The 26,228-nt window shown below is 44.3% G+C and overlaps 1 protein-coding gene across 7 annotated transcripts in view; it reads right to left on the minus strand.

Annotated features, from left to right (window-relative positions):
* The window catches only part of DGKZ (diacylglycerol kinase zeta), a 514,388-nt gene that overhangs the window by 171,885 nt on the left and 316,275 nt on the right, over window positions 1-26,228 (minus strand). For all 7 annotated transcript variants that reach the window (XM_068260321.1, XM_068260320.1, XM_068260319.1 and 4 more), the window contains 3 exons: window positions 18,102-18,179; window positions 8,338-8,394; window positions 5,088-5,156 (listed from right to left, as the gene is read on the minus strand). In XM_068260321.1, the coding sequence (XP_068116422.1) occupies window positions 5,088-5,156; window positions 8,338-8,394; window positions 18,102-18,179 (204 nt within the window). The remainder of the gene's footprint in view (window positions 1-5,087; window positions 5,157-8,337; window positions 8,395-18,101; window positions 18,180-26,228) is intronic.

Here is a 26,228-nt window from a genome sequence, read left to right on the forward strand (position 1 = left end):
TGCCCGTTCTGCACTGCCCACCGGCATAATTCAAATTGGAGATTAGTGGTAAACTGTGGAGAAGGCAGCTAGTTTCACTGTAACAGCGCCTCCGTATACAGGAAGTAAACAGAGATGTCACTTCCTGTATACGGAGGCACTTTTGCAGTGAAATTCTAGCTGCCTTCACCGCAGCAGATGGACGGGATGGGACTTCCACAGCCACTAGGTCTTATTTTAGGGGGAGGATTTATATTTCGAGCATGCTCAAAATATATGCTAGGTCTTACTCCTACTTTTGGGGAAACACGGTAGGAGTAAACTTAGGAAAAAAGTGAACTGCATATAGGCCCGAGTGTGAAATGGTCTGCGCATGCGAAAAAAAACACAGGCGTAAAAATGCGTGCAATGTGATCCGGACATTGAATTGCATAGGATGTCCATGCAAATTGAATACGCATTCAATGCAAAACAGGAAACCATGAACAGATCGAGTAAAATCCCGGTCTTATGCTGGCCATACGCTGGTCGAATATAGGATTATCAATTCAAAATAAGTCAATCGAACATGAATCGATTTTTTTCACCCATACACTAGAGTGGATGTACCATTTTTCCACCTTTAATCGATCAGAGGCTATTTTCGATTGCAATATAAGCACCTGATGAATTAGATTGAGTAAAGGTCGAACACATACATAATAAAAAGCTTTCGATCCTTGTTCCATCAACTAAAATAACCCCACATAATCGATTGATTAATTTAAAAAATTTGATCGAATATCGGCCGATAAGAATCGATTCTACCTCAAAATGAGAACAATTTTTGATCCAATTGATTCATTTATCAGTAATAATAATAGACTGAAGAAAAGAAATCAAGCAGTGTATGGCCACCTTTATAGTGTATAAACTTTTTCCTTTTTTTTAAGCCCACTTGTCTGTTCTGTTTATTTAGCAGGCAGCACGAGGTGTGATTGCATCTTTGCCTGCAGAGGTGCTTCGATGATTGCACGCCGTGAGCGACTGATTGGATTAAAAAAATGATTGTAAATTTTCTCTTGATTGACAACGTTGTAATCAATCATTTCTCTTCAGAAAAATTACTCAGAACGAGTGAAATATTGCATTCGATCTTTGGTTTCTGATTGCATGTGAGATCTATCTTGATTCCAGTTTTTAATCATTCTGCCCAAAATTAAGTCGATCCATTGGAAGATTGCTTCAAGGAGACACGAGGTGAAAATAAACGGATGAGAGAAACAATTGTATCTATTTCACAGTTTTAGTTGACTTTTTAATCTACTTTTTAAATTTTCACCGTTTCGTTGTTTCTGCTCAATGACACACTCGTTGAAGTACACCAGAGCTAAAGTCTATGAACAATTGACTCTATCTCTTTCCTGCTCTTAGAAACAATTTTCTGCCAGGAAAGTGTTTTATGGCTGTAATACCTTATAAATGAGGGTTATGCTATAGTCCGACCCATACAGAAACTGTCACTTGCATATCTACATTTTTAACTCTTTCAAGCAGAAAAAGAAAAAAAAAGGAACACAGCCTAGTTATTTGCGTTTTAGGCACTGTACATACACTTGTCTATCTCATCATGTCACGTGTCACTTCGGATGTCCTTTCATGTATGGCCAGCTGTACAATATACTGTGTAGTTTAATATGCAACACTGGCTGTGAATTGAGGCAGACACCCCTTTAGTGCATGATTTTTCCCAATAGAGCTAAATCCTGCACACAATGAATTAAAGCTTTTGTCTCTGATATTTAACATTAAAAGCAGGAAAATGTTAGACATTTAGCTACTTACACATTATTTGTACATTGGCCTCAATTCACTAAGATCATGCTGGAGATAATAAGGCAAGAGAAAACTTGCCACCGCACAGTGAGAGAGTTACCTTATCTCTTCAGTCCTTACGTTACCTCCTCTGTAGTTAATTTACCTCCTCTGTAGTTAATTTACCTCCTCTGTAGTTATTTTCACACGCAGTTAATGAACAGCCTGTCTAACTCTGGAGTTATTTTAAGGATTGAAGAGTTAACTTAAAGTCAGAAGAGGTAACGTTAGGTTTGCCTGAGGTAAAATGTTTCCTGAATGCTACATGCCTCGTCACCATGGTAACAACTCTAGAAGAGTTATTAAAGACAGGAGATAAGCTTAGTGAATTGAGGCCATTGTCATTTCAGAACACTTGAGTATTGATATTGTTCCTTTAATTGGCGAGTAGTGGAATTAACCCCTACTGATTTGTCTGTGAGCCACATGCAGCAATCAAAAGAGCCACATCTGTCTCCTGAGCCATAGGTTCCCTACCCCTGGCCTAGGCTGGTTAGCTGTGCGGAACTCTCCTCCCAGAGCATTCTGGGAGATTTTACAATGGGCAAACACTGAGTAATCTATAAATATTGTATAAAAAAAGAAAAAAATTGTTACTCATGTTATTTTCACTACAATTCCTTTTTAAACAGGCATTGATTATCCCGACAATCATCTTTCTAGTCCCTCTGCACCCCGCTAGCAGCAGGTTTGTAGGGGGGGTGGCATGTCTGATGATGCCTCTTGTACCAGTTTCTTGTTGCACACCTGACTACCCTTCCCACAATCCCTAGTGGTGGAAGTTAACTGCTGGGCGACCAGTGTCCGTTTGTAGTTCTGTTGCCCATCCTGTACCATGGCTGCACTTTCTGTTTCAGCATTCCTGTGATGCTTCTCTTTACATTATTATCCAACTGCTGCTCTGTAAGTACTTTTGAAAGTTAAAAAACAAAACAAAAACAAAACTGTGACAACCCCCCATGAGGAGATGGACTTATTCAGAACCAATCAGATCTGTCAGCTTTTCACTACCTTCTGAAAGTGAAAGCGACATTTTTTTTTTTTATAGTGCATCTTAGTCTGGTTAAAGGATAACTGTAGTGAGAGGAATATGGAGGCTGCCATATTTATTTCCTTTTAAACAATACCAGTTGCCTGGCTGTCCTGGTGTCTGAATAACACCTGAACAAGCATGCAGCTATTCCAGTCAGACTTCAGTCAGAGCACCTGATCTGCTGCATGCTTGCTCAGGGGCTATGGCTAAATGTATTCAAGGCAGAGGACCAGCAGGACAGCCAGGCAACTGGTATTGCTTAAAAGGAAAGAAATATGTCAGCCTCCACACACCTCTCGCTATAGTTCTCCTTTAAGCATACAGTAGTATAGAGTTCACAGCCATTTGTAACACTGGAAGTTTCCAGTTAGCTTTATAGGAGAGAGGGGGACTGTGGCTACGAAGGAATAAGGCTTGGGGCCCACTAGCACGATTTGCTGATTGCCGGCGATTGACAAAGCGGAACAGTATGAGGGCGGTTCCAGTGCAGCACTTGTGATCGCGCTCGGGCTGCAGCATTTTTGCAGCGATCACATAGATGCGGCAATAGTTGAGGGGTGACGGCTCGTGTCAGACTATGTTTCGGAGGTCAGTGGAAGAAGGAGGGCGTAAGGCAGAGAAGTGGTTAAATATTGTTGATGATACTGTGTTAAGAAGGAGCCTTGAAGCATTGTTCACATTCAGATCGCGTTAGCATTCAAGTTAGGCATTTCTTTAAGCATTTTTTTTGCGATTCCCGGCGATTGTTGTGCGTTGGGCGTTTTTGTAAGTGCTTTTTGGGGCGTTTTGCAATTTCTAAGTGTCCTAGGTCTTATTTTTAAAGGGAAAAGGACCAAAAAATCCCGGAAACACTTCACATTTAAATTGACAGAGGAAAAACCGTCCACGCAATCGCTGACAAAAGCGCTTTTTCTACCACTTTGCGCTTTTCCTGTACCTCCCATTATTGCAAAATCGCCCTGAAAATGGTCCATGCAGCGCTTTTCAGATCGAAAAGCGAACGGAAGACCCCAATCTGAACTAGCGCATAGGAAAGCATGGTGTAAGCGCTTTCAGAGCGATTTTGAAAAATTGCCAGCGCATAAAAAAATTAAAAAGCGCCTCCAGTGTGAACGAGCTTTAAAGGAAACCTGAGATGAAAGAAAAGTGAACATTTATACATACCTGGGGCTTCCTCCAGCCCCCTTAAAGCTGTCCACTCCCTCACTGTCCTCCTGGGCGGCCTCATTCCTCTGCTAGCCAGCCCGATCAGTCCTTCAGTGGGGGCGCTCTGCGCATAAGTGGCCTGGCCACACCCCCATTGTCCCGGAACGTTCTGTGCCTGTGCAGTATTACTGTGCAAGCGTAGAAAGCTCCCAGCAACAGGCGCAAGATGGGGCAAGCGCACAGCCGAACTGCACATGCTCCAACTGGCCCTGACTGGAGGAATGACCTGCAGGCTCACGGAGGATCAAACAACATGCATGAATTACACAGTATCAATCATTTCTTCATCTCACTTCTGTTTTCTAACGTCTCACTTTGTGATGTGTTGTTTTATTTCCCCCCTACTGCCATCTTTCCGTAAAGTTCCCATTTAAGCTCACAAGACTTCGGTCTTGTACACAGGGGCCCTTTTAGGCATAGGCAGTACAGGCCATTGCCTGGAGTGTCATTGGTCCTGGGGGCGCCATGTTGCTGGATTAAGCTCTGCCCCTGAACAAAGCCCCACCCCCCAGACAAAGCTCCGCCCCATGAATGTTCTATTACTTGCTTCTGCTGCATCTGCTTAGCGTAAATTGCAGGCAGCTGCCGCTGTGTCCCTCTGTGCCTTCTTTGCCCGCATTGCGTATTTTCTGTTGAAATGCTGCCACATTTACATGTATTTTCTGGTGATAGGCTGGCGCAATAAGTGTAATGCTGCCAAATTACGATTATTTTGTGATGAAACACTGCTGCGTTACGATTATTTTCTGTGAAACGCCACCGCATTATGATTATTTTTTGATGAAACACTGCCGTATTACAAGTATATTCATGTGGGGGCGTCATGAGATGGGGGTGGGGCACAGGTTTTCTCGCCCGGAGTGACAAATTGGCTAGAGACGCCCCTGCTTGTACATACACTGCATACATAACATGTAGTGGTCCATAAAACAGTACAGATAAAATATAATCGGATTGCAAGGTGTGTGGGTGTTATTTAGCTATGGATTTCTGTATTGACAACAGATATTCTTACCTTCCCGCACTGCCGGCATTTCCCCGCTTGCCGTCTTCTGTGAACCCAGTGATGCCGAACGATCACCGGCTATAGAAAGAAAGACATCAATGGTAAGAATACCGTGAGAGACCAGCATGATTGAGTAAATGTCCGCAGCTTGAAAATGGACCAATCAAATTGTACCTCAGCAGGATTTGATTGGGTAATTTTCAAGCTGGATACATTTGAATAAAACATTTGAATAATTTGCATCAATTCAAAATAAATCACATCTCATTGACCATCCCTACTACTGCCTAATCTGCCCGCACCTGCGACAACAGGGGGCCTGGATGCATCTTGGACTTTCAGAAGAGGTTGTTAAGAAAGCCCCTGCCCACTAATGGTGCAAATTGTATTGAAGAATCGCCCAAGCGATCAGATAAATGCAATCGGATTGGCAGAAAATAAACCTTGCTGATGTCCCAAACTGACTGGACAATTCTAAAGATGAACGTTCAATGACTATGTACTCTGTAATGTGCTGCATGAGATGTCAGTGCTATATAATACATAATAATATGGTAGGACATTAGACTATGACTATGGCAGGATTAGAGTGTGAGCTCCTCTGAGGACAGTCAGTGACATGACTATGTACTCTGTAATGTGCTGCAGAAGATGTCAGTGCTATATAAATACATAATAATAATATGGTAGGACATTAGACTATGACTATGGTAGGATTAGATTGTGAGCTCCTCTGAGGACAGTCAGTGACATGACTATGTACTCTGTAATGTGCTGCATGAGATGTCAGTGCTATATAATACATAATAATATGGTAGGACATTAGACTATGACTATGGCAGGATTAGAGTGTGAGCTCCTCTGAGGACAGTCAGTGACATGACTATGTACTCTGTAATGTGCTGCAGGAGATGTCAGTGCTATATAATACATAATAATATGGTAGGACATTAGACTATGACTATGGTAGGATTAGAGCGTGAGCTCCTCTGAGGACAGTCAGTGACATGACTATGTACTCTGTAATGTGCTGCAGGAGATGTCAGTGCTAAAGAATACATAATAATATGGTAGGACATTAGACTATGACTATGGCAGGATTAGAGTGTGAGCTCCTCTGAGGACAGTCAGTGACATGACTATGTACTCTGTAATGTGCTGCAGGAGATGTCAGTGCTATATAATACATAATAATATGGTAGGACATTAGACTATGACTATGGTAGGATTAGAGCGTGAGCTCCTCTGAGGACAGTCAGTGACATGACTATGTACTCTGTAATGTGCTGCAGGAGATGTCAGTGCTAAAGAATACATAATAATATGGTAGGACATTAGACTATGACTATGGTAGGATTAGAGTGTGAGCTCCTCTGAGGACAGTCAGTGACATGACTATGTACTCTGTACTGTGCTGCAGGAGATGTCAGTGCTATATAAATACATAATAATAATATGGTAGGACATTACACTATGACTATGGTAAGATTAGATTGTGAGCTCCTCTGAGGACAGTCAGTGACATGACTATGTACTCTGTAATGTGCTGCAGGAGATGTCAGTGCTATATAATACATAATAATATGGTAGGACATTAGACTATGACTATGGTAGGATTAGAGTGTGAGCTCCTCTGAGGACAGTCAGTGACATGACTATGTACCCTGTAATGTGCTGCAGGAGATGTCAGTGCTATATAAATACATAATAATAATATGGTAGGACATTACACTATGACTATGGTAGTATTAGAGTGTGAGCTCCTCTGAGGACAGTCAGTGACATGACTATGTACTCTCTAATGTGCTGCAGAAGCTGTCAGTGCTATATAAATACATAATAATAATATGGTAGGACATTAGACTACGACTATGGTAGGAATAGAGTGTGAGCTCCTCTGAGGACAGTCAGTGATATGACTATGTACTCTGTAATGTGCTACAGAAGATGTCAGTGCTACATAAATACATAATAATAATATGGTAGGACATTAGACTATGACTATGGTAGGATTAGATTGTGAGCTCCTCTGAGGACAGTCAGTGATATGACTATGTACTCTGTAATGTGCTGCAGAAGATGTCAGTGCTACATAAATACATAATAATAATATGGTAGAACATTAGACTATGACTATGGTAGGATTAGATTGTGAGCTCCTCTGAGGACAGTCAGTGACATGACTATGTACTCTGTAATGTGCTGCAGAAGATGGCAGTGCTATATAAATACATAATAATAATATGGTAGGACATTACACTATGACTATGGTAGGATTAGAGTGGGAGCTCCTCTGAGGACAGTCAGTGACATGACTATGTACTCTGTAAAGTGCTGCAGAAGAAGTCAGTGCTATATAAATACATAATAATAATATGGTAGGACATTAGACTATGACTATAATAGGATTAGAGTGTTAGCTCCTCTGAGGACAGTCAGTGACATGACTATGTACTCTGTACAGTGCTGCAGAAGATGTCAGTGCTATATAAATACATAATAATATTATGGTAGGACATTAGACTATGACTATGGTAGGATTAGAGTGGGAGCTCCTCTGAGGACAGTCAGTGACATGACTATGTACTCTGTAAAGTGCTGCAGAAGAAGTCAGTGCTATATAAATACATAATAATAATATGGTAGGACATTAGACTATGATTATAATAGGATTAGAGTGTTAGCTCCTCTGAGGACAGTCAGTGACATGACTATGTACTCTGTACAGTGCTGCAGAAGATGTCAGTGCTATATAAATACATAATAATAATAATATGGTAGGACATTACACTATGACTATGGTAGGATTAGATTGTGGGCTCCTCTGAGGACAGTCAGTGACATGACTATGTACTCTGTACAGTGCTGCAGAAGATGTCAGTGCTATATAAATACATAATAATAATATGGTAGGACATTACACTATGACTATGGTAGGATTAGAGTGTGAGCTCCTCTGAAGCCAATTAACTTATCTGTGTTTTTGGGATGTGGGAGGAACCCAGAGTGTCCGGAGGAAACCCACGCAGACACGGGGAGACCATACAAACTCCCTGCAGATAGTGCCCTGGCTGGGATTGGAACCGGGGACCCAGCGTTGCAAGGTGAGAGCGCTAACCACTACGCCACCGAGCTATTATATCATGAGTGGCCACCTTCAGTCACTGCGCCAGTACATTATCTTGTTAGCCGCCATTTGTCCAAGAAATTGCGGCCGGCGATCAGATGCTGGTCACGCTTCGGAAAGCGTAGCGCTTACCTCCCGTATGTTGCGGGATCCTGACTCCCGGAAAGAGGGCTTGCATCGGAAATTGATCTGCAATCAAAAATTATGTCAAAACATTGTAAAATAACCAACAGAATATTGTTTGGAAAATTAAATATATACATATACTGTATGTTGGCAGAGCAAAAATGACGCCGGCATATATAAACATTTATTAATATATGGAGATTAGACTTTATAGGGCCCTTGGTCAGAAAATAGGCAAGGAGCTCCAGCTTTGTATGGTGAAATATGGAGATAGCTGCAAATAGTAATGTATGCTGAGTCAAAACCCTGGAACAAGCATACGGCTAATCCAGTAAAACCTGGTCAACTGAGTCAGAGTCCCTGATCTGCTGCATGCTTGTTCAGGGGCTATGGCTAAAAGTATTAGAGACACAGGATCAGGAGGACAGCCAGGAAACTGGTATTTAGCAAGGAAAATGAGCAGCGCTACTTAAAAACAGACTAGTGCCTACCTGCAAAAGAGTGCAAGCCCCACCCGTGGGGTCGAATACACACCGAGCATACACATGACCTGTCTACCACTAGAGGAGGATGTTGGTTTCCATTAACAGCTTGCATGCAACCTATTAAGTACTCGTCCCTCCCACTGCGAAGAAGTCAATCCTCCATTGCGCAATTTTCAATTTTCGATTTTATTTGATTAGCCGCACCCAGGCTATGCATATACATAGGTTAGGATTTAGTTAGTGTTAGGCCCCTCCCATGGAGGATTGACTTCTTCGCAGTGGGAGGGACGAGTACTTAATAGGTTGCATGCAAGCTGTTAATGGAAACCAACATCCTCCTCTAGTGGTAGACAGTTCATGTGTATGCTCGGTGTGTATTCGACCCCACAAGTGGGGCTTGCACTCTTTTGCAGGTAGGCACTAGTCTGTTTTTAAGTAGCGCTGCTCATTTTCTTTGCTATGTACTAATGTAATTCGTTTTTGGTCAGCTGCTCCCACTTAACAGCCATGCTTTTGGTGTATATGCAGAGCTTCTGTTTGGGTTCAAGGTGCGTTTGTAGTTCCTGGCGGGGCTCAGCGCATCTCTGATGGAGGCCATTCGGAGGCGGCCTGGTGTTGCGCTGATCCACCTTTTGCGCAAGGAAACTGGTATTGCTCTCCCCTCAGTTCCCTTTAAAGTGTATCAGAGATGACGCATAATTACCGTTTTATACATACCTGGGTCTTCCTCCAGCCCCATGCGCACAAATCGCTCCCACGCCGCCGTCCTCTGCTGCCAGCAGCTCCGGTACCCGGTCCCGTAACTTCCTCCAGTCGCGGACAGTCTGCGCAAGAGGAAGTGCACTCTTTACGTATCTCTATGGCGGCCGCTGGAGAGATACGTAGATGGCGCACTTCTCTTGCACAGACTGGCCGAACTAACGGGACCCGGTATCGGAGCTGCAGGCAGTGAAGAACGGCGGCGTGGGAGCGATTTGTGCGCATGGGGCTGAAGGATGCCCCAGGCATGCATAAAACGGTAAGTATGCGTCATCTCTGGTACACTTTGGTTTCAAAGGTTTTTATTGTGAGAAAACTTCAACAAAAATAGAGTGCCAGCATGTCCCCAGGCAGGGGGTTAAAGCAAATACAGATGTAGCTGGCAAATATATATATACAGTGGGTTGCAAAAGTATTCGGCCCCCTTGAAGTTTTCCACATTTTGTCATATTACTGCCACAAACATGAATCAATTTTATTGGAATTCCATGTGAAAGACCAATACAAAGTGGTGTACACGTGAGAAGTGGAACGAAAATCATACATGATTCCAAACATTTTTTACAAATAAATAGCTGCAAAGTGGGGTGTGCATAATTATTAAGCCTCCTTTGATCTGAGTGCAGTCAGTTGCCCATAGACATTGCCTGATGAGTGCTAATGACTAAATAGAGTGCACCTGTGTGTAATCTAATGTCAGTACAAATACAGCTGCTCTGTGACGGCCTCAGAGGTTGTCTAAGAGAATATTGGGAGACACCGTGAAGTCCAAAGAACACACAAGACAGGTCAGGGATCAAGGTTTTGAGAAATTTAAAGCAGGCTTAGGCTACAAAAAGATTTCCAAAGCCTTGAACATCCCACGGAGCACTGTTCAAGCGATCATTCAGAAATGGAAGGAGTATGGCACAACTGTAAACCTACCACGACAAGGCCGTCCACCTAAACTCACAGGCCGAACAAGGAGAGCGCTGATCAGAAATGCAGTCAAGAGGCCCATGGTGACTCTGGACGAGCTGCAGAGATCTACAGCTCAGGTGGGAGACTCTGTCCATAGGACAACTATTAGTCGTGCACTGTACAAAGTTGGCCTTTATGGAAGAGTGGCAAGAAGAAAGGCATTGTTAACAGAAAGCATAAGAAGTCCTGTTTGCAGTTTGCCACAAGCCATGTGGGGGACACAGCAACCACGTGGAAGGTGCTCTGGTCGGATTAGACCAAAATGGAACTTTTTGGCCAAAATGAAAAATGCTATGTGTGGTGGAAAACTAACGCTGCACATCACTCTGAACACACCATCCCCACTGTCAAATATGTTGGTGGCAGCATCATGCTCGGGGGGTGCTTCTCTTCAGCATGGACAGGGAAGCTGGTCAGAGTTGATGAGAAGATGGATGGAGCCAAATACAGGGCAAACTTGGAAGAAAACCTCTTGGAGTCTGCAAAAGACTTGAGACTGGGGCGGAGGTTCACCTTCCAGCAGGACAACGACCCTAAACATAAAGCCAGGGCAACAATGGAATGGTTTAAAACAAAACATATCCATGTGTTAGAATGGCCCAGTCAAAGTCCAGATCTAAATCCTATCGAGAATCTGTGGCAAGATCTGAAAACTGCTGTTCACAAACGCTGGCCATCTAATCTGAATGAGCTGGAGCTGTTTTGCAAAGAAGAATGGGCAAGGATTTCAGTCTGTAGATGTGCAAAGCTGGTAGAGACATACCCTAAAAGACTGGCAGCTGTAATTGCAGCAAAAGGTGGTTCTACAAAGCATTGACTCAGGGGGGCGAATAATTACGCACACCCCACTTTGCAGTTATTTACAGTATGTGTAAAAAATGTTTGGAATGATGTATGATTTTCGATCCACTTCTCACATGTACACCACTTTGTATTGGTCTTTCACGTGGAATTCCAATAAAATTGATGCATGTTTGTGGCAGTAATGTGACAAAATGTGGAAAACTTCAAGGGGGTCGAAGAAAAGAGGAAGTGATGAAGTAAAACTGAGGAAAGTTAAGTATATAAATGCAGTGAAATGCATATAAGTATACAAAAGTCTAAGGCAGTATTGCTGTAAAACATACTTGTCAAACTCCGGCCCGCAGGCCAAATCTGGCCCTCGGAGCCATTCAATTTGGCCCTCAAGTGGTTTCCTCACTTTTCATTATGTTTTGCCCACTCTAGACCACCAGAGAAGCTATATTGGAGGTGAAGCCCTAGCACTCCAGGAAAGCCATATGAGGGAGGTAGGAGGGAAGCACTGAACACTAGGGAACTGTATGAGGGAGGGTGGGTCCTTGACTAGACACCAGGGAACTGTATAGGGGAGGGAGGGCCACTAGACACCAGGGAACTGTATAGGGGAGGGAGGACCACTAGACACCAGGGAACTGTATAGGGGAGGGAGGGCCACTAGACACCAGGGAACTGTATAGGGGAGGGAGGACCACTAGACACCAGGGAACTGTATAGGGGAGGGAGGGCCACTAGACACTAGGGAACTGTATAGGGGAGGGAGGGGACCCATTAGATACCTGGGAACTTTATAAGGGAGGAGGGTAGCTAGTAGAAATTGAGTTTGGCCCGCGACTAGGTCCTAGTGTACGATTTCAGCCCACTTTGTATTGGAGTTTGACACCCCTGCTCTATAAGGAGCACCCCGAGGCCAATGAGAGCTTTGGTTACTAGTAGATGTCTTTCAAAAATAATCAGCACACAAGCAAAAGGCAGAACCTATGTAGTTTAGAAAAACATATAGTGCAGGGGTCCTCAAACTTTTTTGGCCAAGGGCCGGGTCAACATACTTCAGACTGCCGGGGGGACGGAACATACATAAAATGATGCAGAAAAAATTACATTAAATGTAGGTATCGATTCCCCCAATCATGCCTGGAGGAGAACTCCCAGCAGCAGCCATTCAGTCATGCCCTGTCGGAAGAACGTCTTTGTGCACCAGACAGTGAAGCATACCCAGGTGACAACCTGGCAACCAGTTGGACAGCAGTGTCACCTGATGGAGAATTGAATTGGAAGCCAACGAATGACTGCTCACTGGCTTCTACCGTATGTGGACGGGTGGGGCCAGCACTGCTATTCTGTATGTGGGCCGTCAATATTCAAAGGTGAAGTGGGCCACATCTATAAGTTATACATTTTGTGTTTGGGGGCCAGTGAAAAAGCCTCAGGGGGGCGCATTTGGCCCGCGGGCCTTAGTTTGAGGAAAACTGATGTAGCGTAACTGTCTGCCTATTCGATCTAGGGAGACCACGTTTTGTCAAATTGCGGCATTCTATCGTCTGTTGTTGCCATCATTCGTTCACGGATCATAACGTTATGGACTCTCGTCACAACCTGGTCCACATCTAAATAGGATGATTTCCAGCGTGAAGCTAGTAGACTTTTGCACAGTTTGCTATGTGTTGGACCATTCTGTGAGAAGGGTGTTTCAGGGCGCTAAGTTTATTGCCAAGCAAAAATATAGCTGGGTCCTTTGGGGATTGGGTGCTGGAAGACTGAAGCTAGAATGCCGCAGACCTGAGACCAGAAGTTTGAAACAATCGGATATGTCCACCACATAGGATAAGAGGAGCCTTTTACCCCACACCCTCTGTCATACAGATCAGAGGAGAGACGGTAAATGGAGGCAATACGGACAGGTGTAAGGTCGGAACTAGGAAGCAATTCAACAGTTTCTAAAATAGAGTATAGACTCCTCTTCATTAATGTCTCATAACAGTTTACCCATTTAGCTGGAGAGAGAGTAGAGATTATCAGAGTAACCAAGCAGCTCAGGGTGACCCAAACCACTAGGAATGTATAGGGGAATAAGAGAGACCGAAAAGCCCTCCTACTAATAAGCAATGCTTGGTGGAATTTACCTTCTTAATACACAAGGACATTTGCAATAATTCAGCTATAAGTGAACATTTGTGGTTACCCACAATGCACCACTACTGAATATGCAAATTATCTCTTTATGCCCCTGTAAGCCAGGCAAACATCCAGAACCGCTGGTATGTAGCAAGTCTATGGCTCTAAATATTACACAGTCACATCAACCGCACATGCAGACAGCCTGTTTCAGAGTTTTGGCCCTCATCAGTACATGGCAGGGATTGATATAGCTGTATGGGATAGAGCTTGGACCAGTACAACAGAGTAACCAAGCAGCTCAGAAGGCAAATTTCACCAAGCATTGCTTATTAGTAGGAGGGCTTTTTGGTCTCTTTTAGCCCCCTATACATTCCTAGTGGTTTGGGTCACCCTGAGCTGCTTGGTTACTCTGTTGTACTGGTCCCAGCCCTATCCCATACAGCCATATCAATCCCTGCCATGTACTGATGAGTGCCAAAAGCCCAACACAGGCTGTCTACATGTAGGGTTGGTGTGGCTGTTACATAGTTATTTGAGTTGAAAAAAAGACATACGTCCATCGAGTTCAACCAGAGAACAAAGTACAACACCAGCCTGCTCCCTCACATATCCCTGTTGATCCAGAGGAAGGCGAAAAAACCCTTACAAGGCATGGTCCAATTAGCCCCTAAAGGGAAAAATTCCTTCCCGACTCCAGATGGCAATCAGATAAAATCCCTGGATCAACATCATTAGGCATAACCTAGTAATTGTATCCATGGATGTCTTTCAACGCAAGGAAAGCATCTAAGCCCCCTTTAAATGCAAGTATAGAGTTTGCCATAACGACTTCCTGTGGCAATGCATTCCACATCTTAATTACTCTTACTGTAAAGAACCCTTTCCTAAATAAATGGCTAAAACGTTTTTCCTCCACGCACAGATCATGTCCTCTAGTCCTTTGAGAAGGCCTAGGGACAAAAAGCTCACCCGCCAAGCTATTATATTGCCCTCTGATGTATTTATACATATTAATTAGATCCCCTCTAAGGCGTCTTTTCTCTAGACTAAATAAACCCAGTTTATCTAACCTTTCTTGATAAGTGAGACCTTCCATCCCATGTATCAATTTTGTAGCTCGTCTCTGCACCTGCTCTAAAACTGCAATATCTTTTTTGTAATGTGGTGCCCAGAACTGAATTCCATATTCCAGATGTGGCCTTACTAGAGAGTTAAACAGGGGCAATATTATGCTAGCATCTCAAGTTTTTATTTCCCTTTTAACGCATCCCAACATTTTGTTAGCTTTAGCTGCAGCGGCTTGGCATTGAGTACGATTATTTAACTTGTTGTCGATGAGTACTCCTAAGTCCTTCTCCAAGTTTGATGTTCCCAACTGTATCCCATTTATTTTTATAAAATAATACAGGGCACTCTACAGAAAGCCCCAGATAAAAAGCTCAAAGCTTTAGATAAACACAGTACAGAGAGAATAATAATGTTCTAATAGTGTCCCTTATTTTATAAAGTGATGAAAAAGTCCCCACAGATATTCTTCCAAACTCCTTTAGGGATACATGAACTCCACACTTCCTGAAATAGTTACAATATACGCTCACCAGAGATAACAGCTGCCCTTCTCAGGATCAGCCAACATCGCTTCTGGCCCAGCCAGTTTTCACTCGATATTTCAGCGTGCTCTCCTTCCCCCACTCGCTCCAACCATAAGAGACAGGAAAAAGACTCCAATAGTGTAATACTGTATGGCTCAGGTAAAAACTTTTGCACCAGTGCTCCCAGTTGTTAAAGAGAACCCGAGTTGGGATTTAATTATGTTAGTGGGGCACAGAGGCTGGTTGTGCACACTAACACCAGCCTCTGTTGACCCATGGTGTGCCTCCAGGACCCCCCTGCGCGCCGCTATAGCCCCCGCAGTGCTGGCGACACGCAGCGTGTCGCCAGCACAATGTTTACCTAAGCGCTGTCTGTCAGCGCCGCTTCCCCGCCTCCTCCGTATCGGCGCTGCCCACCGCGTCACTTCCCTCCCGCTGATAGGAGGGAAGGGACACGGGCGGGTAGCGCCGATACACAGGAGGCGGGGGAGCGCATAGGTAAACATTGTGCTGGCGACACGTTAGTGTGGTGTTAGTGTGCACAACCAGCCTCTGTGCCCCACTAACATAATTAAATCCCACCTCGGGTTCTCTTTAACAACTGGGAGCACTGGTGCAAAAGTTTTTACCTGAGCCATACAGTATTACACTATTGGAGTCTTTTTCCTGTCTCTTATGGTTGGAGCGAGTGGGGGAAGGAGAGCACGCTGAAATATCGAGGGAAAACTGGCTGGGCCAGAAGCGATGTTGGCTGATCCTGAGAAGGGCAGCTGTTATCTCTGGTGAGCGTATATTGTAACTATTTCAGGAAGTGTGGAGTTCATGTATCCCTAAAGGAGTTTGGAAGAATATCTGTGGGGACTTTTTCATCACTTTATAAAATAAGGGACACTATTAGAACATTATTATTCTCTCTGTACTGTGTTTATCTAAAGCTTTGAGCTTTTAATCTGGGGCTTTCTGTAGAGCGCCCTGTATTATTTTATAGATTGTTTTAGAGAGTGACACACACACTTTTTACAGGAGCGATCCAGTTTAAGCAGTGACAAACTGTAATAAGGAACCATTTGAGGAGCGCACATTGGAGGTTTTGTTTTATTTATATCCAGTTATTTTGTATGGTGCTAGACCATTGGTACAACCAAAATGCATGACTTTACATTTGTCAACATTGAATTTCATCTGCCATGTATGTGCCCATATAGCCATCCTATCCAGATCCTGTTGCAATATGTCACTATCATCCTGAGAGTTGATGATTCTGCACAATTTTGTATCATCTGCAAAAATAGCAACATTGCTCACTACTGCATCTACTAGGTCATTAATACATAAATTGAAGAGCACTGGACTAAGTACAGACCCCTGTGGGACCCCACTGCTAACAGTCTCCCATTTTGAGTACAATCCATTGACCACAACTCTTTGTTTTCTGTCCATTAGCCAGTTCCCTATCCATGCACACAGACTCTTCCCCAGTCCTTGCATCCTCAACTTTTGCCCCAGACTTTTGTGTGTAGTATTTAAAGCTATAGGCTTGTTAGACACCAGCGGTTCTGGATGCTACCCTGGCTTACAGGGGCGAAAAGAGATCATTTGCATATTCAGTAGTGGTGCATTGTGGGTAGCCACAAATGTTCACTTATAGCTGAGTTATTGCAAATTTCCTTCTGTTTTAAGAAGGCAAATTTCCCCAAGTAGAGTTTATGTCAGACTCCCCACTTAGTTCGGATTGAATGTCTCTGGTGCACTTTAAAGTCTGGTTTAATTACCAAATAATGTTCACTCGCGCCTCGGGTTCTCTTTAACGAGTGTGACGAGGGAGAAGTGTAAAAATACATGAAAATAGACGGGGGAGCTAAGAAAAGGGAAAGGAAAAACTTCAAAGGCATGAAGTCTGTTTATTCCGTATATATGCAAAGATTTCTGAAGTACAGTAAAAAATGTAATGATATACATTCCATGGGCAGTATTTATATACACATCCTCCCTCAGATCTTCTATAAACGTTTCCTTTCTGTCGGAGCCGCTGCAATGAATGTAAGATGAGATACTTGTGCTGGACATACAGACACATCTCACTGCAGACTATAGAGATGTATAGAATCAGCGCAGAATCCCAAAACAGCAGACGAGTCTTCAACAAAGAATAACAGCAGCCAAATCTCCACCACAATAAGTATGGGGGTCACGGCCCAGCTCTGCAATCATGGGTACCCAGAAAAAGGAAAGAGGCTTACCAGCTGGTGACAACCCACATTATAAGGTTGTATTAACGATTTGGTAGGACATCAGGAAGCAACAGTCTGTCCAAGATCCACCTATTCAGCAATGATTCATCTCATGAATGGATATCAGTAAAACATCATAAAAAACAAACAGCAACTCTAAGTGTAAACCGTTTAATAAAGAGTTTTTATAGTACAAACAGCATAAAAAATAGCATAAAAGCAAAACTTACATACAAGACTCATGCAATAGGAACCCCGAGAAAGTTGCATGCGTGTATGGGTCAGCAGTATAGGACAGTATGAAGGTAAGGAGACAGGCACCACCTTTATACAGTCCTATACTGCTGACCCATACACGCGTACACCATTGCATGGGCCTCGTATGTAAGTTTTGTTTTTATGCTATTTTTTATGCTGCTTTTACTATGAAAACTCTACATTAAATGGTTTACACTTTTATGATGTTTTACTGACATCCATTCGTGAGAGGAATCGTTGCTGAATTGGTGGATCCTGGACAGACTGTTGCTTCCTGATGTCCTACCAAAGCGTTGTGACAACCTTATAATGTGGGTTGTCACCAGCTGGTAAGCCTCTTTCCTTTTTCTGGGTATCCAGGATTGCAGAGGTGTGCCGGGCCCCGATATTTAATGTGGTGGAGATTTTTTTGTTCTTTGTTGAAGACTCGTGTTTTTGGATTCTGCGCTGATCATATATTATTGACCTGTTTGTGAACTCTGGACATCTTTCTTCTCTCAGCGGCGGCCACTTTCTTTCCTTGGCGCTGATAAACATGTGCAAACTTATAGAGAGATATATATACTCACCTTCTCCAGCTGCTCGATGCACGGCGTATGCACCACGATCTTACACGCTGCGCACTTCCGCCGCGACGCCGACTTTTGCTGCAAGGAAGAGAAAGTGCTGGGTTAATGAAAGCGAATAGGAGAATAAATAACAAGCACAAAAGCTTGACCTCTTTATTTTTAAAACAGTACCAAGATCAGGACTGAAAACCAGTAAACCACATGATTCACAAAGCTTTTTCACCTCACAAAAATATAATATAATTAAAGGGAACCTAACAGAGAAGGATAGGGATTTTTCCTTTTACTATAATACCAGTTGCCTGACTCTCCTGCTGATCCGGTGTCTCTTAGCACTTGTTCATACTAAGCGTTTTGCGGGCGTGATTTTTCCGCGATAAACGTGGGAAAAAAAAAAATCACTGGACAAATTAGTGTTTTGGGAGAGATCGCGCTTTAGCAGTTCTATACATGCTAATCGCAATTGCTCCAGAATTGCCGGCAAACCGCTGCAGGGAACGCGTTTGCGATTAGCGATAATCGCAAAACGCTCGCAATCATGGCAGTGAGAACACTGCCATAGGCTAGAATAGGGCTAGCATTTTTTAAAACCGCTAGCGTTTTGCAGTTAGCATTAATCGCGCGATTGCCGCTTAGGCGTAAACATGGCCTAATACTTTTAGCCACAGCCCCTGAAAAAGCATGCAGCAGATCAGGTGCTCTGACTGAAGTCTGACCGGATTAGCTGCATGCTTGTTTCAGGTGTGTGATTCAGCCACTACTGCAGCCAAAGAGATCAGCACGACTGACCGGCAACTGGTATTATTTAAAAGGAAACTGTCATATCCCTCTCAGTTAAGGTTCCATTTAAGGTAAGAAAAAAAAAAATTTAATTAAAATAAAGATAATCAGCACCAACTTACTTTGAGTGATTATTTTGCTAGTAAATGTGCTGAAAGGTAATTTTTATCAATTAGGTGTTAAATTAGTCATTTGTGATAAGTTTTGTTAATCAATCCCATTGCATACAGAGAATTGTTTAAGATATATTGGGCAGCACAGTGGCGTAGTGGTTAGCGCTCTCGCTTTGCAGCGCTGGATACGTGGTTAGTTCTCTCCGTGTCTGTGTGGGTTTTCTCCAGGCACTCTGGTTTCCTCCCACATCCCAAAAACATACAGATAAGTTAATTGGCTTCCTCCCAAATTGACCTTAGACTGACACACAAACTACACGATACATAGATAGACATACGACTAAGGCAGGGACTAGATTGTGAGCTCTGAGGGACAGTTATGTGACAAGACAATATATACTCTGTACAGCGCTGCGTAATATGTCAGCGCTATATAAATGCTAAATAATATAATATAGATTAATGGAGCATTAGGACTTGTCTGTTCTTTGGACTTATAAACCTCTTGCCATATGCATTACCCCTTTTATGTTATGTATTCTGTTTGTGTTCTATTGTAAATCTTTTTTACTGTAACATCTAAGATATTGTCCTGCTACACTTTATATATTCTGTTATTCATTCTTTGTATTAAGCTCCCTGGCGGGATGATTACTTCTGGATTTTAGACCCTAAAAGCAGAAAAAAAATCATGCTGATAGATTTGCGGCAGCCCTGCACTTACTCACCTCCCTGGATCCAGCACTGCAATTCTCCCTCCGTCCTCCAGGTGGCACTCTATCCCTATAGTGAGACCATCCAGCTCTGAAACATGCCTGAAGAAGAAACTTAAAGTTTCGAAAGCTTGCAAAGGAATCTCGTGAAGTTAGTCATCAACCACTTTACCTCCGCGCGTACGTATTTCTCCGTCCCTTTTTCCATCCTTTAACCCCCAGGGACGGAGAAATACGTACTTTCCGCGCTCCCGCCGCTGTCCGCGCTCCCGCTCATAAACAAGCCGCCCGCCGCTAGTAAACACGCTGCCGCCCGCTCGGCCGGAGATCAATGAACGGTAAAATCCATTCCCGTTTGTTGATCTAAGCCCCGCAATGATCCGCTGCCGCTCGGCTGAGCAGCGCGATCATTGTGGGAAAAAAAAAAAGTTGTCAGCCTCCTAGTACTTCCTCCAAGCGTCCTTCCGGACGCTTGCAGGTCGCATAAACAAAATGTTACTGTGGCCATCTTGTGGCCAAATAGTAAAATTACATCCAAAGCATTTTTCACATAGAAATAAATTAGTTTAACACACAAAATTAACCCTTTACCTCCCACACTCCAATTTTTATTTTTTTTGTAATTAAAAAAAAAAAAAAATTACAATTAAAAAAAAACAAACATAAATAGTTACCTTAGGAACGAAACTTTTTAAATATTTATGTCAAGAGGGTATAACACTGTTACTTTATAAACTATGGGCTTGTAATTAGGGATGGATGCAAAACTGAAAAAAATGCACCTTTATTTCCAAATGAAATATTGGCGCCAAACATTGTGATAGGGACATAATTTAAATGGTTTTATAACCGGGGCAAATACATTTCATGGGTTTTAATTACAGTAGCATGCATTATTTTTAAAAACTATAAAGGCCAAAAACTGAAAAACAATAATTTTTTTCCCACGTTTTTTCCTATTTTCCCATTAAAACACATTTAGAATAAAATAATTCTTGGCATAATGTCCCACCTAAAGAAAGCCTAATTGGTGGCGAAAAAAACAAGATATAGTTCATTTCATTGCGATAAGTAATGATAAAGTTATAGACGAATGAATGGAAGGAGCGCTGAAAGGTGAAAATTGCTCTGGTGCTCAGGGGGTAAAACCCCTCAGTGGTGAAGTGGTTAAAGGTATCGCCTAAACAACTTTTGTTGTTATGTCTTCAGATCTCACCAGAGGGGTTGAAAGCCTCTGAGGACTGGAAGAAGAATGGTTGCCGGCGCCTGGATCCCGGGGAGGAGAGTTAGAAACGCCACTACGCTACACTGTTTATCCATAGCTCCCTGCGGCGTCTCCGTCCCTGGCTCAGTATTACCGCTCTGAGCTGCGGATTTCCGGCCCGAGCCTGACTCTGGGTTACTGCTAAAGAGCGTAATAAAATGACTGAGATTGAAATAAAGAGATTTTCGTGAACAACACAAATACAAACTCCCAGGTGTGCACGAGTTCACAACCAGAGCATGCCCGGTAAATGTGAAGGAGCGCATTTTCACAGGGCGTGTGCAACTTCCCAAATCACGCATGCTCAGGGACAGGGAGTGCCTGCTCAGGGACAGGGAGCACAGGGACAAGGAGCACCTGCTCAGGGACAGGGAGCGCCTGCTCAGGGACAAGGAGCACCTGCTCAGGGACAGGGAGCACCTGCTCAGGGACAGGGAGCACCTGCTCAGGGACAGGGAGCGCCTGCTCAGGGACAGGGAGCACAGGGACAGGGAGAGCCTGCTCAGGGACAGGGAAAGCCTGCTCACGGACAGGGAGAGCCTGCTCAGGGACAGGGAGAGCCTGCTCAGGGACAGGGAGCGCCTGCTCAGGGACAGGGAGAGCCTGCTCAGGGACAGGAAGCGCCTGCTCAGGGACAGGGAGCACAGGGACAGGGAGCGCCTGCTCAGGGACAGGGAGCGCCTGCTCAGGGACAGGGAGCGCCTGCTCAGGGACAGGGAGCGCCTGCTCAGGGACAGGGAAAGCCTGCTCAGGGACAGGGAAAGCCTGCTCAGGGACAGGGAGCGCCTGCTCAGGGACAGGGAGAGCCTGCTCAGGGACAGGGAGAGCCTGCTCAGGGACAGGGAAAGCCTGCTCAGGGACAGGGAGAGCCTGCTCAGGGGCAGGGAGCTCAGGGACAGGGAGCGCCTGCTCAGGGACAGGGAGCGCCTGCTCAGGGACAGGGAGCGCCTGCTCAGGGACAGGGAGAGCCTGCTCAGGGACAGGGAGAGCCTGCTCAGGGACAGGGAGAGCCTGCTCAGGGACAGGGAGCGCCTGCTCAGGGACAGGGAGCGCCTGCTCAGGGACAGGGAGCGCCTGCTCAGCGCCTGCTCAGGGACAGGGAGCGCCTGCTCAGGGACAGGGAGCGCCTGCTCAGGGACAGGGAGCGCCTGCTCAGGGACAGGGAGCGCCTGCTCAGGGACAAAGAGCTCAGGGACAGGAAGCGCCTGCTCAGGGACAGGGAGCGCCTGCTCAGGGACAAGGAGCACAGGGACAGGAGCTCAGGGACAGGGAGCGGCTGCTCAGGGACAGGGAGCGCCTGCTCAGGGACAGGGAGCACCTGCTCAGGGACAAGGAGCACCTGCTCAGGGACAAGGAGCACCTGCTCGGGGACAGGGAGAGCCTGCTCAGGGACAGGGAGAGCCTGCTCCGGGACAGGGAGCACCTGCTCAGGGACAGGGAGAGCCTGCTCCGGGACAGGGAGAGCCTGCTCCGGGACAGGGAGCACCTGCTCAGGGACAGGGAGCGCCTGCTCAGGGACAGGGAGCACCTGCTCAGGGACATGGAGCGACTGCGTAGGAGCTCTTTTACAACCAACACGGGGTTCGCGAACTCATGCTTATTTGTGGCAATGGGTGCTTCTGCTGGCTGCGAGTCTAATAATACCTGGAAGCTGTAGCAGGGAATGGAGAGGCCCTGAGCAGACAGATTTCATCACATCAGGTAGACCGACAATCCAGAGCTTATATCGGAAACATTGGAAGGTATTTGTAAGTATTCAGCATTATGTGTGTAAGACAGAAGAGAGAACTCCCATGATGCATCACTGCTGAGTATACAGATCATTCTTGTGTACACGAGGTGACGTGTAACATGATGAGATAGACAGGTGTATGTAAAGTGCCTAGCACACAAATAACTAGGCTGTGCTCCTTTTTTTCTTTCTCTGCCTGAAAGAGTTAAATATCAGGTATGTAAGTGGCAGTTGCTGTCTGAGTCAGGACTGGGACAGACTACAGGGTGACCCTCAATGATTAGAAACTTTCCTAGCAGAAAATGACTTTTGAGAGCAGGAAAGAAATAAGGGTCAATAGTTCATACATTTTAGCTCTGGCTTACTTCAATGAATGTGTCATTGAGCAAAAACAATAAGACAAAGACAAATAACATTTATATCGAGCTTTTCTCCTGGCGGACTCAAAGAGCCAGAGTTGCAGCCACTAGGCCGCGCTCTATAAGTAGTACAGTGTTAGGGAGTCTTGCCCAAGGTCTCCTACTGAATAGGTGCTGGCTTGATTTGAACCCTGGTCTCCTGTGTCAGAGGCAGACCCCTTAACCATTACACTATCCAGCCAATAAAACAGCAAAAACTTGAAAAGTATATTTAAATATAAAATAAAACTGTGGAATAGCTTAAAAATCTCATTTTTAGGTAAAGGAAATATATACAATTATTTATTTCATTAGTTTATTTTAACTGTGGGTGTCCTTTAAAGGACAATTGAAGTTAGAGGGACATGGAGGCTGCCATATAGATTTCCTTGATGCAACTTTATATAGATCCTTTCCATGGAGTGCTTTTCTGAAGAATAAAATACAAATCGCCCATGAAGAGATGAACGAGTCAAAAAACCTGTCAGTTCCACCAGATTTCTACTAACTACTGTAAGGGACACACATACAGTACATAGTAGAAAAGTAATTTATGGCTCATTTTACTGTGGAAAAAACCTTTTTCTAATTTATATTGTGTTTACATGCATTTTAAATTTTACAATTTTTCATGATAGTGGTCCTTTAGAGCGGGATTGTCGACATAAAAATCAAATATCCACAGCAACTGGTCTGAGTGTATTAGGCTGCTTCCACAAAGGGACGTTACAGGCGCACGTGAGTGCAGCCTGTAACGCTCCCCCAACGCACAGCAATGTAACACAAGTGGGCTTTTCACACTGCCCACGTTGCGTTACATGTAACGCTGCACGTTGTCGGGAAGGTGCAGCATGCTACGGCGTTACAGCGGCTTAAGCCGCGTTAGACTGTTTGCACATGCTCAGTCATGTTGGGGAGGAGCGGAGAGCGGCCAGGCACATGGCTAATTAATATGCACTGCACGGTGTGACGTGCAGTGTTTACTTCCTGGAGCGGCCGCTCTGTGCGGTGATTGGCCGGCGGGACCACGTGATGCCGCATGCGTCCAAGAGTATGCATCACGGACGCCAGAGTGAGCCGCACAACGCGGCTCACTCTGACGTCCACATCGAAGAGCACCAGGCCTTGCGTTAGGGGCACGTTATGCGACCTTAACGTGGCACCTAACGCAACGTCTTGGTGTGTAACTAGCCTTAAGTGATAAAGATGCTAATCCTGCATTCAAAACTTTCTCTGCTGTTATGGTTTGGAGTTATCACATACCTTAGGAGCACTGGCCCATTAATTGCCATTTCCAAACAGTTGCATGCTTGGGGGGGGCTCTTTTTATCTATAATATATTCCTCCTCTTCCTTTTATTTCCCCCTCCTTCTAATGACATAAGACAGAGCACTTCCTAGTATAGGCCTCGGTGGGAGTGTCTGAAGACTCTGGGAGGAGGGCAGGTAACGAATACACAATTAGCAAGAGGAGAAAAAAAAGAGTGAGGGAGGAAATGATGTCAGGATTAGCTTCATTCAAAGGTAACCAAGATGGAAACTGTCTAGAATAGGACGCTCTGCTTTACCTTTATGAAATCCACAGGAGTCATTAGGTGGATAGCACAATACACCGGTTATGTAAGTAGAACTATTATTTACAGGGCTGTGGAGTCGGAGTCGTGGAGTCGGAGTCGTGGAGTCGGGCAATTTTGGGTGCCTGGAGTCGGAGTCGGAGTCGGGGAAAAATGCACCGACTCCGACTCCTAATGAATTTATAACTGTAATTAAAATAGAAAATATGATAAAATGTTCTATTTCTCAGATAAAAGTCATTAAAAATAATGTATATATACAGTATCTATACAGTAATAGCTGTGCTTAGTCTACAAAAATGAAACAAACCAATCAAAATTAGTTACTTGTGCTGCTTCAATAAAGCAGTCCCCGTATTTTTAAAGTCAGATATACATATCTGATTGTGACTGTATATATGATGTGTACACAGGAATCTCTTATATACACTAAATAACATCTATGCTGTAAGAATAAAGCCTGATGTGTAGCTGTGTCACTAATAGAGATGGTCAACGAGATGGAAATAATTCTGCATTGATGCTGATTTATGCAAATGTATGCACTCCCTTTGCTGATGAAATCAAATAATTTGATATGTTATTAAAATTTGGTTTGGTGACTACAAATTAAAGGGAAACTGAGACGGATGAAAAGTAAGTTTATACATACCTGGGGCTTCCTCCAGCCCCCTTCAGGCTAATCAGTCCCTCACTGTCTTCCACCACCCGGATCTTCTGCTATGAGCCCAGGTAATTCAGCCAGTCAGCGCAGTCCGGCTGCATGCCGCTCCCACAGCCAGGAACATTCTGCACCTGCGCAATAGTGCTGCACAGGTGTAGTATGCTCCTGGCGGCGGAGTGTGTGCATGCGCACTACGCCTCACTGGCTCAAGTACCTGGACTCATAGCAGAAGATCCAGGTGGTGGAGGAGGACAACGAGGGACTGATTATCCTGAAGGCGGCTGGAGGAAGCCCCAGGTATGTATAAAACTTTAATTTCATCTGTCTCAGGTTTACTTTGTTACACAGTAGTACTATACTCTACATATGCACTCCCCACAGAGCTGCAGGGAATCCACTGAGAATGCTGTGCACATTGAACACAGAGGTGTTGTCTGTTTACAATCTCCTCATTCCCCTGCAGAGTACCTGCTCATCATTCTTACATGTACCCACACTTACATTGCCTAGGGCCTGATAGATGTTCTTTGTTCCAGTTTGTACCTTTTACAAGTACTCTTACCAAGGACTAGTTTTAGTCTAAAGGGAATAAATATAGTAGTCTACATATCCTTCTCACTTCAGTTGTCTTGTAAAATTCCTAAGCGTTGGCAGTTAAGAGACGAATTTCATGTTACATACTTTTAATCAACAAAATTGTAATATGCAAATTAGAGGAGTCGGAGTCGTGGAGTTGGAGTCGGAGGAATCCTAAACTGAGGAGTCGGAGTCGGTGGATTTTTGGACCGACTCCACAGCCCTAATTATTTATCTACTTATAGAGGTGTTTTTTATTTCTAGGTTAGCATGGGTGTCACTTGTTCTTTAAGGAGGCAGATTCATATCTAGCA

The sequence above is a fragment of the Hyperolius riggenbachi genome, chromosome 11 (assembly GCF_040937935.1).
Source record: "Hyperolius riggenbachi isolate aHypRig1 chromosome 11, aHypRig1.pri, whole genome shotgun sequence".
Lineage (NCBI taxonomy): Eukaryota > Metazoa > Chordata > Amphibia > Anura > Hyperoliidae > Hyperolius > Hyperolius riggenbachi.